General features: G+C 35.6%; 1 protein-coding gene across 1 annotated transcript; it reads left to right on the top strand.

Moving 5' to 3' along the window:
• Positions 1-10,861: 10,861 nt before the first annotated feature.
• Positions 10,862-14,268, top strand: LOC147559702 (uncharacterized). The gene is made up of 2 exons (XM_086657858.1): positions 10,862-14,047; positions 14,098-14,268. Exon 1 carries the CDS (start codon positions 12,123-12,125, stop codon positions 13,728-13,730), a length of 1,608 nt encoding a protein of 535 aa, XP_086513984.1. The 5' UTR covers positions 10,862-12,122; the 3' UTR covers positions 13,731-14,047; positions 14,098-14,268.
• Positions 14,269-14,738: the final 470 nt, after the last annotated feature.

Below are 14,738 nucleotides of genomic sequence, written 5' to 3'. Positions count from 1 at the left end.
TGGCCTATGTATTTATAGAGGAGGAGAATGAATGAACATAGTATTGGAGAAACCAGTTTGGTGGGACTGGGCCAGGGCCTGGGCTTACAAATATTACGCAAAGCAAAAATAATATTATATGTAACTCCTAGTCCAGCAAAATTCCTGTCAGTTTTGATGGACGGGCAAGATTAAGAGATAATTGACCTCTAATACTCTCTTAGAATCCTGCTCGTCAATCTAAGGTAGTTGGGGATTCTATCAGCTTAAAGGTCGCACAGATTATCATTATAGCAATTGTTGATATGTATTTTCGGTTTCAAACTTTACATAATCAGAGAAACCCACCTCCTTTTGATAATTGAAGAAAGGAACGGTTCAATTTACCTAATCGGTAAATGTGCCAATATTTTATTAAAGATTGTTTTTAAGGTGATTCATTTAGTCGCATTTACTTTTATTATCTTCAAAATGGTAAATAGATAACTCCAAGATCATCCCACGATCTTTCAACAGAAAAAAGATCATCCCACAATGTTAAATAAGGAAGTGTTCTTTGAATGTATATAACGAATAATTATATATTATTTATGCAATTATAGAGATTGACATTGATGATGTCTAAAAACGACTTTAAGTTACCGTTCAGGATGTGAAGATTCATTGATGCATACTATTAATTGGCATGAAGGGAGAGAATGAATGAACGTTGTATAGGAGAAATTTACTAGTATGATGGGACGGGGACGGGAGACCCAAACATATTACACATGACAAAAATGATATTATGTGTAATTTCCTACCCCAGCAGAATTCCTGTCAATATCGATGGGGCCGTCTAGATTAAGAGATAATTAACTTCTAATACTCTTTATAAATCTTGCTCGTCAACCTAAGCTGGTTGGGGATTCTACCAGCCTTAAGATCATACAGATAATCATTATAGCAATTGTTGGTATCCCATTTTGGTTTCAACCCGTCTAAAATTGGCTAAGAAGTCAAAACGTTTGCATAATAGAAGAAAACGGCCTATAATATAAGAGAGTAATGGTCTATTTTACCAAATTGGTAAAAGTATCATATTTTATTAAAATTGTTTTTAAGGTGATTCATTTAGTCCCATTTACTTTTATTATCTTCAAAATGATAAAGAGAAACCTCCAAGATCATCCCACAATGTAAAATAAGGAATGTTCTTTGAGCGTATATAAACGAATAATAATTGATAAAAAAATGTTATTTTTGTAATTATAGAAATAGACTTAACTTTTTTTTTTTTGATGAAAGTAATAGACTTAACTTAATAGTCCTTTCTCAATAACAGAAATAAACAAAATTACTATCTATGTTGGCAAAACATAATAGGTTTACGATTTATGAAAATCGAAGTGATAAGTGAAAACTTCAACAAATTCTGTGAATGTAAGAAAAAAAAAAGAGATATTGAAATAATATAACCGAGGCAATGATTCTTTTTCTTTAAAACATTAATCACCTTGTTTTATGTACTAACAATATAGAAAAGGATGAAGTGGGGATTAAAGACCAAAGTGGGCCAATGTAATAAGAACTCGGTCGTTTTTATTCAGCAATTTATTTACATTTTATTTTTATACTCCGCTTATAAGAAATGGTCTTCATATAAATAATTTGTAATAAGAATAGTACCATCAGTTAAGAACGTCTTCTAAATAGTGGTTTCTGAGACTAAATTTTTGCTAACCATAATTTTCTTTTATCGTCCATGTGAATGGTTGGTATATTTCTCAAACTGAAAGAAAATTGAAATTTGTCAATAGTAAGCATGAGGTTTTCAGCAAAAAAAAAAACAAATTATTATTGTTTTTGAAATTCAAGTTCCCTATCACGGATATTCAGAGGCGGAACCAGAAAATAGTGTGAGGCAGGGCAATGATGAAATCTAAAAGAAGAGATCATACATAAAAATTCTGTGGGAGTCAAAATTACTATTAGAAGTCAAATTCCAGAGAGGACCACTACCATCGCCGGCCACCCCCTAGTTCCGCCCCTGCGGATATTCAACAAGACTAACTGATACCCTTTATTTCAATTTGTAAGAGAAAGTAGATTGTATACCATTTCTAAACAGGTGTGTGATCCAACCCAAATCACTTGGGTCATAACAACACAATCCCACCAAGAAACTATTGACATTTAGTTTTAAACTATTACGTATTCTTTAGATTAATACAAAAATCAATGTGATTCATGATTCTAACAGAGGTCACTATGGCAAGGTGGAGGGTGCAATGGCCCACTTGTAGTTTCGTCCTTCAGTGTAAGCGAAGTGTGATTCCAGATACAACGGTTTTACCTTTCTGAGCGGAGGAATTTTTACCGAAAACTGTTTGAACTTTGATTAAGTAGTATAAATTTTTGAATATCATGTCTATAGAAATATATGATATTTCGAGTATGATGTTTCAATCTACAATCTGTGTTTATTTATAAACTGCGAACAACCGCAGTTATGAACTCGTTAGCAATGATGGAGAACAATCGCGATGACTATTGGAGGAACCGAGGAAACAATCACAATGATTTAGTCCTCGGGACCATCAGTAGTCCATTGGATGACGATCCGCGTGAAACAAGGAAAATAACCCAGTGGGCAGATTTGATGTATCTACAAAAAAAAGGTTCAACGTTCTTAGCGACGATGCACACATACAAAGTGCGCCTCTAAAACGTCATAAAGGTGTATTTGCCCACGCGTGTGCATGGTTTTCACCACCCAAAGTCCTATATCATTTCTTACTCGACACCTAAGTATAAAAGAGTAAGTTGTTATGAGTTTTTACATTTTCTTTTAAGTACTAGATGTGTGATTATTACTAGCTAAACTTTTTAGCTAGCTCAACTCTTCCTCCTCGATGACACGACCACAAATATGTGCTTTGTGGTTCATTTTGATGAGTGGATCCCACTCAAATAAGCATAAAACGTTCTCAGTCCGATTCCAAGATCGGCATTCTCCCGTGTAAGATTATTCTCACATGCCTCCTCCCTTGTGGAGTTTTTTGAGCCTAAGACGCATTTATTTTCCTAGTGACGTGGAGCACGTGTGGCCTTTAAGTCTTTCATGTGTTGGTCTAGCTCTGATACCATGTTAAATTTTGTAGTTATCCAACTCAAAACTAATTGGCAATGAGTAGACAAGATCTAGACATTATAATATTAGTTGTTCGATCGTCGTTCTCCCATGTGGGAGTATTCTCACAATTAATATATTTTAAGTTTATCGTTTTCAATACACCAAAAATCATAAAATTTTCTTGCACAAAGCCCTCCATGGTACCAGCCCATGATGGGCATAATGGGCTTCAGGTGGTCGAATATTTGACGCCCCGAGCCTAAAATATGAGAGGAAAACTTGCTAAAGATATACTAATAAAATACTCCATATTTGTTGAATAACAATTTAACAGAAACATATAAATAAATATAGAATATTGGAGTCGAGAAAATCACTTTTTTATTTAGACAGTAGCTGCATTGTATTCAGACTCAACAGTAATGCAATTTTGCCTCCAGGAATATAATAGTCTTAGTTTCAACAAGAAAAAATCTTACTTTTCTAACCGAAAGGTTCATTCTAATCATCTTTCACTTCTGCAATCTTCTTCTTGAGGATGACAGATTCATTGTTAATCATCCTCTTCTTCTGATAACTGACCATCAAGTTCTCGAATCGATTGAGGACACGGAGAGCCTCTAATATGGAACACCATACTTCTGGTTCTGGATTGTCCCCACAGAGGATGATGAGCTCACTCAACTTTTTCAACAAATCCTTCTTCATTTTGTTTAAAGTTGCTATCCTTGATGTTTTATCAGCTCTCAATGCCATTTCCTCTCTTTTCCTCTTCATGATATTTCTCTTGCAAGTTAATAGTATAATTGGCCTATGTATTTATAGAGGGGGAGAATGAAAGAAGGAACATAATGTTAGAGAAACTACTTTGGTGGGTCGGGCCCGGGCCTAAAGATATTACGCACGGCAAAAATGATATTCTGTGTAATCCTAGCATAGCAAAATTCCCGGCAGCTTTAATGGACGGACAAGATTTAGAGATAATTGACCTTCAATGCTCTCCCTAAATCTACCCTTCAATCTAAGCTGGTTGGTGATTCTAGAAGCCTAAAAGTTACATATATTATCATCATACCAGTTGTTGGTATCTATTTTTGGTTTCAAACCACCTAAAATTAGCTAAGATGTCAAAACGTTTACATAATCGGAGAAGAAGAAAGTAATGGTTTATTTTACCTAATCAGTAAATGTGCCAATATTCTATCAAATATTGCTTTTAAGGTGATTCATTTAGTCGCGTTTACTTTTATTATCTTTGAAATGGTAAAGAGACAACTCCAAGATCACCCAGTAAAGTTAAATAAGAAAGTGTTCTTTGAACATATATAAACGAATAATCATTGAAAAAAAAATGTTATTTCTATAATTATAGATACAGACTTAACTTAATAGTCCATTCTGAAAAACAGAAATAAAGAAAATTACTCTATGTTTTGACAAAACATAACACGTTTATGATTTATAAAAATCAAAGTGATAAGTGAATACTTCAACAAATTCAAAGAATGTAAAAAAAGGAAAAAGAGGAATTGAGATAATATACCCGAGGCAATGATTTTTTATCCTTAAAGGTTAATTGTCTTGTTTTATGTACTAACAGTGTAGGCCGGGACAGGATCAGGATTGAAGACCAAGGGGGGCCAATATAATACGAAATCGATCGTTTTTATTTGGCAATTAATTTACATTTCATATTTATACTCTTGCTAATAAGAAATGGTCTTTATATATATAATTTGAAATAAACGTAGTACTATTGGTTAAAAACTACGATTTTGTTTAAACTCATTTTACTTTCATCATTTAAGATATTCTTCTAAGTAGAGGTTTTTGAGACTAAATTTTAACTAGAAGTGTTACAATTTTTTTTTTGGAAAATTTTATAGGCAATTCCCTTTATTGTTAAAGGCAATGTATTTTGCGAAATTGACTTAGTTAATTCATAATGACCAATTTTGGTTAAAGGCAATGCTATTTTTGATATGGAAAGAAAACTTTCTGAACTATTAATTGTTGAACTTTTTTATTAGCTTATCAACGTGAACAAAAGTATCATTGATATGTGGGTGAAGTGTGTTGCTTGAGGTTGGAGTATCCAATTTAACAATACCTTGTCGTCAAACGTTAGAGAAAGATGTGAACAAAAAAAAGATGTAGAAAGAATAAAAAACAGTCAAGATCGGTGGTCGGACAATGAGTTTGTTAGGTCAAACATTTGTTGAGGCATTGCCTTTTAAACACACATTGTCTTTACCAAAACTCGATATTGCCTTTAGCGAGATTGTCTCTAACAACTTTGGACATTGCCTATAAAATCTCCCCTTTTTTTATTGTCATGTGAATGGTTGGTCTATTTCTCAAACTCTAAAAGAAAATTTAAAATTACTCGATAATAGGCGTGTGGTTTTCAGCAAATTGATAGTATTTTTGAAATTCAAGTTCCGTATTACCAATATTCAATAATACCCTTTATTCAAATGGTAAGAGAAAGTAGATGGCCAAACACACCTAGAGAAGTTTTGAAGCTACACATAGGTATTTAAAATGTATGTTAGGGTGTGGGATCAATCACTTTGGTCTTAACCACACAATCGAACCAAGATGCTGCTAATATTTACTTGTTAACTATTACATATTCTTTGGATTAATAAAAAAATCCTTGTGAATCATGATTCTAAGGGAGGTCACTACGGATAGGTTGTGGGAGGCCATGGACCCGCTGGTTGTAGTTCCGTCCATGAGTGTAGGCAAAGTGTCTCCCATGATTTACCTGTCTGAGCCGGGGATATCGTTCGAACGTTGATTAAGTAGTATAAACTAATAGTTGAGCGATGTATAAGAGTGATGTATAGAGAAGACATGTATATTATCAAGATTAGAAGCATTGTATCATAACCAAAAGTTGGTTATAGTTTGTTATAAGTCTGTTAGGGTTGTTAGAAGTTTGCTATACTTAGACCTATAAATAGAGTTGTACCTCTATTTTCAGTCATCAACTACGGTATCAGAGCTAGTTTCTTTCTCTTTCTCTCTCTAAAATAGTCGTCTTCAACCTTCACCGTTTCTCTCTCTAAAACTTCTCTTCTTTCTCTTCTCTCACTAAAAGAACAATGGAATCACATAAGATTTCTTCACTTTCGATCAATTCTATAGGAAATGCTATCCCAATCAAGCTTCAATCAGACAATTATCTAGCATGGAAGTCTTTGTTTCTTCCAATTTCAAAGAAGTATAATGTTCTAGGGTTAGTCAATGGAACTAGACCCTGTCCTAACAAATATATTGATGAAGATAGGGAAAACATCAATCCATATTATCTCGAATGGATCAATGAAGATCAAACACTTCTTATATGGATTAATTCCACTCTATCTGATTCAGTAGTATCCTATGTTGTTGGAACGAGTTCTTCAGCACAATTATGGCAAAATCTTTAAGAATCATTGGTGCATCATCAACTGCACATGTTCTTCAACTTGAAAGACAACTTCGAGATTGTAAGAAAGATAATGTCTCAATTCCTGAGTTTCTTTCTACGATCAAGAAGATCTGTGATAATCTTGCTGTTGTTGGAAGTCCAGCTTCTTTTAAATAGGTAAAGGGAATATTTCTTGATGGATTACCTTCTGAATTTGATGCATTTTCTACTTCGATTTGAATTAGAAATCCACTAGTTTCCATCAATGAATTACATAATTTGTTATTAAGTGAAGAAATCACTATTAATGAAAAGATGAAGAAGAATCTCCATTCATCTGATAACTATGTCTTGCTTGCTTCTTCAGCCAGTAGCAATGTTCATTTCAAAAAAAAATTTCATGGAAATTCATTTTATTCTATTCCATCTTCTTCTCGAAATCGGTCTTATAGTAACTAAAACAAAAATATATACTCTTCAAGAGGAAGAGGAGGTTCTTCTGGTCAATTTTCAGGAAGAGGAAATCATAATCGGTTCTCATTCTCAAATCATTCAAACACTGAAACTAATCGACTAATTTGTCAAATCTGAAACAAAATTGGTCATAATGTCATGGAATGCTATCACAGATTTAATTTTTCATATCAAGGAAGATCTCCCCCAAATAACATTGTTGTTATGCTTGCTACTGCTAATGTCTTTGGTTACAACCCATTTTATGTTGATTCAAGTGCTACAAATCACATTACACCTGACTTATCTCAGCTAGCTTCTTCTTCCAATTTTAATGGTAGAGAGAGAATCACAGTTGTTAATGGTCAAGGTATGCTCATTACTCATTCTGGTAATGCCTCTTTTATTAAGAATAATAGAAAATTCTTACTACAAAATGTTCTTCGAGTTGCTCAAGCATCACACAACTTACTGTCTGGTCATAAATTTACTATTGATAATAACTGCTCCTTGACCGTTGATCCTTTTGGATATTATGTGAAGGACCTTCACTCGACCAAGATTCTTTTCCAAGGGTCAACTGAAGCTGGTCTATATCCTATCTCATTCTCTCAAAATAAACCAACCACAGCTCATGTTCTTTCTGCTCAGAGTACAGATGTGCATATGTGGCTTAGCAGACTTGGGCATCCATCCTTTCAGTCACTTCAGAGACTCAAACCTTGTCTATTTCATAATAATACTTCTATGAAACCTATCTTTTGTAATGAATGTCATTTAACTCAAACCTTGTCTATTTCATAATAATACTTCTATGAAACCTATCTTTTGTAATGAATGTCATTTAGGTAGAAGTAAGAAGCTTCATTTTCATGCTTCGATAACTATTACTTCTAAACCTTAAGAGTTTTTACATGTGGATCTATGGGGTCCTTCTCCTTTCCCTTCAGTTAGTGGGTTTAGATGCTATGCAAATATCATTGATGATTTTTCTAAATATTGTTGGCTTCTTCCTCTACATAATAAATCAAAATTCAAACATGCTTTCTCTCTCTTTAAAACTAATGTTGAAACTCAGTTAGAGTTCAAAATTAAGACTTTAAGAACTGATGGAGGTAGAGAGTTTCTTCACTCCTCATTTAGAGAGATGCTTCAAACTGCAAGTATCACACATGAAATGACTTGCCCACATACCCCTGAAAAATTGGGGTAGTTGAGTCTAAGCATAAGCATCTTCTTGAGGTAGCCAGAACCCTTTTGATTCAATCACATCTCCCACATAGTTACTGGTTGGAATCTTTGTACACTGCAAATTTCCTCGTAAACAGACTTCCTACTAAGTCTATTAACTTTCAAAATCCTTTTCAATTGCTTTACCATGAGTCCCCTAACTATGGTCTTCTTGAAGTGTTTGGATGTTCTTATTATCCTTGGCTTAAACCATATGCTGCTAATAAGTTGGCCCCTAGAAGTAAAGAGTGCATTTTTATTGTTATACTTCTGACCATAAAGGTTACAAATGTTTAGACACTTCTACTAGTCGAGTTTATATATATACCAAGGCATGTCATCTTCAATGAATCACATTTTCCTTATTCAGTTCTCCCTTCTTCTTCATCCAATCCTATACCTTGCCCATCTTAACCATTTCCACCTATCTTTCCCTCTTTACAAACTCCAACAATACCACCACCAGCACAACAACATCCTTTACCACCACCATCTCCACGACTACCCCAACCACCTTCACCAGTACGTCAATTATCTCGCTTATTATCACAGCCTACACCTACCTCTACTTCACCCACTTCTATTACTCAAGTTTCTCTTAATAATCATCCTATGCAAACAAGGGCCAAGTCAGGACTTTTCAAAACTAAATCCATGTTACTTGCAACCAAACACCTTATTTCTCATGTTCTTTTAGCTCAATCTCTCCCACCCACTCCATCTTGTTTCAGTCAAGCCAGTAAAGATCCTAAGTGGAGAGAAGCAATGTATGAAGAATTCACTGCTCTACAAAAAGCTGGGACTTGGACTCTAGTTCCTCCACATCCTAGTCAAAATTTAGTGGGTTGCAAGTGAGTTTACAACATAAAACAAAACTCAGATGGATCTATTGAAGGTATAAGGTCAGGCTTGTTGCCAACGGTTTCCATCAGCAAGAGGGTATAGATTTTACTGAGACATTCAGTCCAGTGGCTAAGCCTACTACTATTAGAATTCTCTTGAACTTAGTTGTACAGAATGACTAGGGAATTAAGCAATTAGATGTGAGCAATGTTTTCCTTCATGGAACCTTGATGGTGACTGTTTATATGTCTCAACCTTCTGGGTTTCAGGACTCAACTAATCCTAACTATGTGTGCAAACTTCATTAATCCTTATATGGTTTAAAGCAAGCCCCAAGAGCTTGGTATGAGGAATTGATTGACTTTCTTCTTAGTTTGGGTTTTCAGAAATCAAATGGTGATTCTTCTCTATTTATTTACAAAAATGGGATTCATTTGGTTTATATGTTGATCTACGTAGATGATATCTTAATCACTGGTCCTTCTTCTACTCTTTGCCAAGATATCATTTCAAACTTAAGCAAAAAAAATTTCTATGAAAGACCTTGGTCCTCTTCATTATTTCTTGGGATTAGAGGCTCACAGAGATAAAGTTGGTATTACTCTCACTCAGACTAAGTATATATTGGATCTGGAGAAATTTCAACTCACAGGTGTAAAGCCTCGCTTCACACCCATTGCTGCCAAGACAACATTGTTGCCTATTGATGATGTTGTTCTGGCTGATCCCACTAGCTACAGAAGAATGGTTGGTGCTCTTCAGTACCTTACTTAGACTAGGCCAGACATCAATTTTGTTGTTAGTAAAGTATGACATTTTATGCATAAACCCACTGATGTTCATTTCATGGCAGCCAAGAGATTTTGAGATACATCAAAGGTTCTATTTCACATGGCATTTGAATTTCTAAATCTTCCACATTTGAGATTCAAACCTATGCTGATGCTGATTGGGTTGGTAGTCCATTTGGCAGTAGGTCTATGGGAGGATATGTCATTTATCTTGCAGGAAATCCCATCAATTGGTCAGCCAAGAAGCAACCAACAGTTTCTCGCTCTAACACAGAAGCAGAGTATCAGGCTCTAGCTCAGTCTGCTGCTGAAGGTATCTGGGTTCGTTCACTACTTAAAGACTTACATTGTTCTCTCTCATCTCCTCCTAGCCTATACTGTGATAATGTCTCTGCCATTGCTTGGCTTCAAACTCAGTCTTTCACTCCAAGATCAAACATCTTGCCCTTGATTTTCATTTCATCAGGGAATTACTAGCTTCCAAACTAGTTAAACTTCATTATATTTCGACCATTGATCAACCAGCTGACTCTCTCACCATGCCATTACCTGACCTCGATTTCAATTTTTTAAGAACAAATAGAAGATCTGTTCTTCCACTCCTTCAATTTGATGGGGGGGGGTAATAGCTGAGTGATGTGTAAGAGTGATTTATAGAGAATAGATGTATATTATCAAGATGAGAAGCATTGTATCATAACCAAAAGTTAGTTATAGTTTGTTATAAGTCAGTTAGGGTTGTTAGAAGTTTGTTATACTTAGACCTATAAATAGAGATGTAACTCCATTTTCGGTCAATGAGAATTCAGTCATCAACTATAAACTCTTGCATATTTTCTCTATAAAAATATATAATATTTGGGTGACTACTGAAGGAAATAATCACAATGATTTAGTCCTCGGGACCATCGTAGTCCATTGGACGATGATCAGTGTGATATAGGGAAAAGAACCCCAATTGTCAGGTTTGATGTATCTAGAAAAAGAGAAGGCTCCAACGCTCTTAGCGACGATGTGCACATACAAAGTGCGTGATGCAGGGGCACCCGGCGTGGAGGCTTTTTCCATGGTCAAACCGGGCCATAGGCCATCCGGCCATGAAGAGTAGTTTTTAGGAAGTCCAAATTTTAGTATGATTATTAGAGAATTTAGGTTTAGGAATTTATGTTATTTTAGTATTTTTAATAATTGGAAAGGTCCAGATTTGAGTCTAGCTATTTAGGAAGTTGCAGTCTTTTAATTATTTAGGAAAGTCTAATTCAAGTCTATCTAGGAAGGTCCAAAATCCTATAAAAGGATATCTAGTTTGTCCATTCTTCGCAGATTGAAGAGAAACCCCTTTGAAGTTTTAATAAAGTTGAGTATTTTAGAGTTATTTAGCCTTTATTTTATCGTTCTTATTCAGTTTATTCATCTTCTTTAATTCCGCTGCGTTTCTACATCAAGTGGTATTCAGAGCCATCAAAATTCTGGATTTTTTTTTAATATCATCGTGAAGGTTAGTTCTTATATCAATGGATTCTTCATCCTATAGTGATGAAAGTTGTTTTGAAGATCAATCGCATTACGAGGAAGATGATTTGTCTTACCAAGATATTTATTTCAATGATCGACAAGAAGACAACTTCCCCTACTATGAGGAAGAAAATTTTGATGAGTCAAATATGGGTGATTTTGAATGCGAACGGGACTATTCAAAACATTACTACGAAGACAAACAAAAAATTGATGAACATCAGAATCCAAAGAAGAATTCGACATGTTCGTATGATTGGGAACCCGGAGACGAAGCAAGTAAGTCATATTTTCGTCCTTCCCCTCCATCTTCCTACTATTCTTTACAACAACCAAATCAAACCCGTTTTTTTACAAATCCCGTGCCGACACAACCACCACCTTATTCTCCACCACCACCACCGTATTACCCTTATTGTTTGACACAAAGCCATTACACTACACCTTCACTATACCCTAGTCCACTTCCCCACCCATACGAAAACTCTAGCCGTGAATGTTATAACCTGAATTCTTTAGGCACCCATGGGTTTCACATACTTAATATTCCAAACCCAACTATAGGCAACAACTACCTCACCTTCTCCCACTTCCACCAACCGATTCATGCTTCCCCACAACTTTATGGTGTCAAACACCACCACCTAATCAAAATCCAACTTCCAATCTCAGTTATGTAAGTCCCCCCATTGCTCTCTTACCTCAACCTACCCTCTCATACTCTTATAACTATCCACAAGTTTCTAATGAGGAACAACAACAACAACAACAATGGGCTATGATGCAACCTCACCCATATCAAGCTCCACCTCCTGCTTGGAACCAACACCAACCACCACAACAAACTCAACCTTACATGATGCCTCAACAACAACAACAATCGTATCCAGACCCTCAACCAACTAGTGCCGATGAGGTTCGAACTCTTTTAATCAGCGATTTGCAACCTTGGATGGATGAGAGATATATTCATGGATGTTTTTCTAATACAAGGGAGGTTGTTAATGTAAAAGTAATTCGTAATAAGCAAACGGGTCAATATGAATGTTATGGGTTTGTTGAGTTTGTAAGTCATGCTGCAGCAGAAAGGATTTTTCAGACTTATAATGGGTCATTGATGCCTACTGCTGAGCAGACTTTTAAAATGAATTGGACATCTTTTGGTTCGGGAGTGAAGCGTCAAGATAGTAATGCTGATTTCATAAATTTTGTAGGGGATTTGACTTCTGATGTTACTGATTATACTTTACACGAGACTTTCCCGAGTCATTATTCTTCTGTTAGGGATGCAAAAGTTATTACTGATAACAGTACAGATAACCTCTACTACAAATGTGAGAATGAGATTTTTGTGCTTTTGGAATCTGATCAGAGTGGAGAGAAAGAAAAGCACCAAGAGACACCAACGGTTCTCGATGAACATATTAAAGACGAGCCGAGTGACATGGATTGCAGGAACAATGAAGAATCTCAAAATCCACCTCCTATTTCCGAACGATTAGAGGACACACTGATTGATCTTTCTTTGACGGGGTATACTCAATCAGAACCCAACCTAATGGGTGATTTGGCAGTAACCGTGGAAGCAGATGGATCTGTTTTAAGAACGAGATATGCAACTCAACCTACTCGTGATTGTTTGTTCGAAGATCCTGTCATGGATAGCAACAATTTGATCAGGATTTGGAACTTGAACAAGTTAGAAGGAGTTGTGGGTATTTTTAACTATAAAGGAGCAGGAAGTTGGCAAACGAAACAGGAAATTCATGAAGACCTAGTTAACAAATCAAAGTTAAAAACACTTTATGGTTATGTCAATCCTAGCAATGTTGAATTCCTCAAAGAGATTGCAGGTGATAACTGGACTGGAGATAGTGCAGTTTATGCTTTAATTTCAGGGTTACTATCTATAGTAACGACAAACAAAACGGCGGAAGTTTCTTTAGGTGCTCTACAATGGAAAATTTATATTGTATCTCCAATCAGAGAATACAATCAAGTGGGTTCCTTTACCCCGACCGATTTGTTTGATCTGTATAATTCTGGAGGTGCAATTGAAGCGTTGACCGACACCAATAATTCTTTAGGTTGTACCGTAAAAGTTGAAGGGCAGTGTTGTGGTAGCTTTGGAGCTTATTCAAAAACACAACCTAAATCTTATTGTGCAGACGGAACCGAAGAAAGATTTGATTATTATGGTCCAAACGTCGTTACGAGTGTTCCAATTCTTATTAAACGAGGAGAGGCAGGAATCGTGATGGCTTGGGAGATGAATATCAAGGTTCGAATTTTCATTAAGAACAATATGGTATCTGAACTCTTCTTCATGAAACTACAAGATGATGGAAGATGTCGAAATTTATTGGATGTTCATTCCCTACTATAGTTTTTGCGAAAATCTTCGCATCATGGGTTTCAGTTTATCGTTAGTGAGTTGGTCCCTTTTTCTAACCTTTGGATTTCATGCACCTTTCGTGCAAAATGGGAATTAAGGATCGCTATAGAAGAATTCATCTTATGCGGGTACATCCCACTTTTCTTCATCAAACGGTTCGGGACGAACCTCTTGGGAGAAGGGGATGCTGATGCAGGGGCACCCGGCGTGGAGGCTTTTTCCATGGCCAAACCGGGTCATAGGCCATCCGGCCATGAAGAGTAGTTTTTAGGAAGTCCCAATTTTAGTATGATTATTAGAGAATTTAGGTTTAGGAATTTATGTTATTTTAGTATTTCTAATAATTGGAAAGGTCCAGATTTGAGTCTAGCTATTTAGGAAGTTGCAGTCTTTTAATTATTTAGGAAAGTCTAATTCAAGTCTATCTAGGAAGGTCCAAAATCCTATAAAAGGATATCTAGTTTGTCCATTATTCGCAGATTGAAGAGAAACCCCTTTGAAGTTTTAATAAAGTTGAGTATTTTAGAGTTATTTAGCCTTTATTTTATCGTTCTTATTCAGTTTATTCATCTTCTTTAATTCCGCTGCGTTTCTACATCAGTGCGCCTCTAAAACGTCCTAAACATCCATTCGCCCACGCGTGTGTGTGGTTTGCACCACACAAAGCACTAATACGGGTGTGTGTGATTTAATGTATTGATTTTGCATAATACCAAAGTTCTTCTAACACTATTCTGATTTTCTGTGTATATACCAACATTTGAGTGTAGAGTTTTTATGTTTTAAATTGTAATTTTTTCTGTCGTTTTATGTGTGTGATTGGAAGATAGTTCTCAAAAGAAAAAGATCCAACAGAGTCAAGAACAAAAATGAGTCATCTACAAATAACTCCACCTCCATCCCTCTAACTGCAGATTGAAATCCCTTATGCCCTTTTCTACTCGATGACGGTGACTGGTCAAATACTTCGGAGAATCAAGTAAACTGATACCGGGTTAT

This window comes from Eschscholzia californica, unplaced genomic scaffold (genome assembly GCF_041429995.1).
Source record: "Eschscholzia californica isolate CP2 unplaced genomic scaffold, dmEscCali1.0.p SCAF_2, whole genome shotgun sequence".
Classification (NCBI taxonomy): Eukaryota; Viridiplantae; Streptophyta; class Magnoliopsida; order Ranunculales; family Papaveraceae; genus Eschscholzia; species Eschscholzia californica.
Note: the sequence above shows the minus strand (reverse complement) of the source record. Positions and strands in the feature narration are given on the sequence as shown.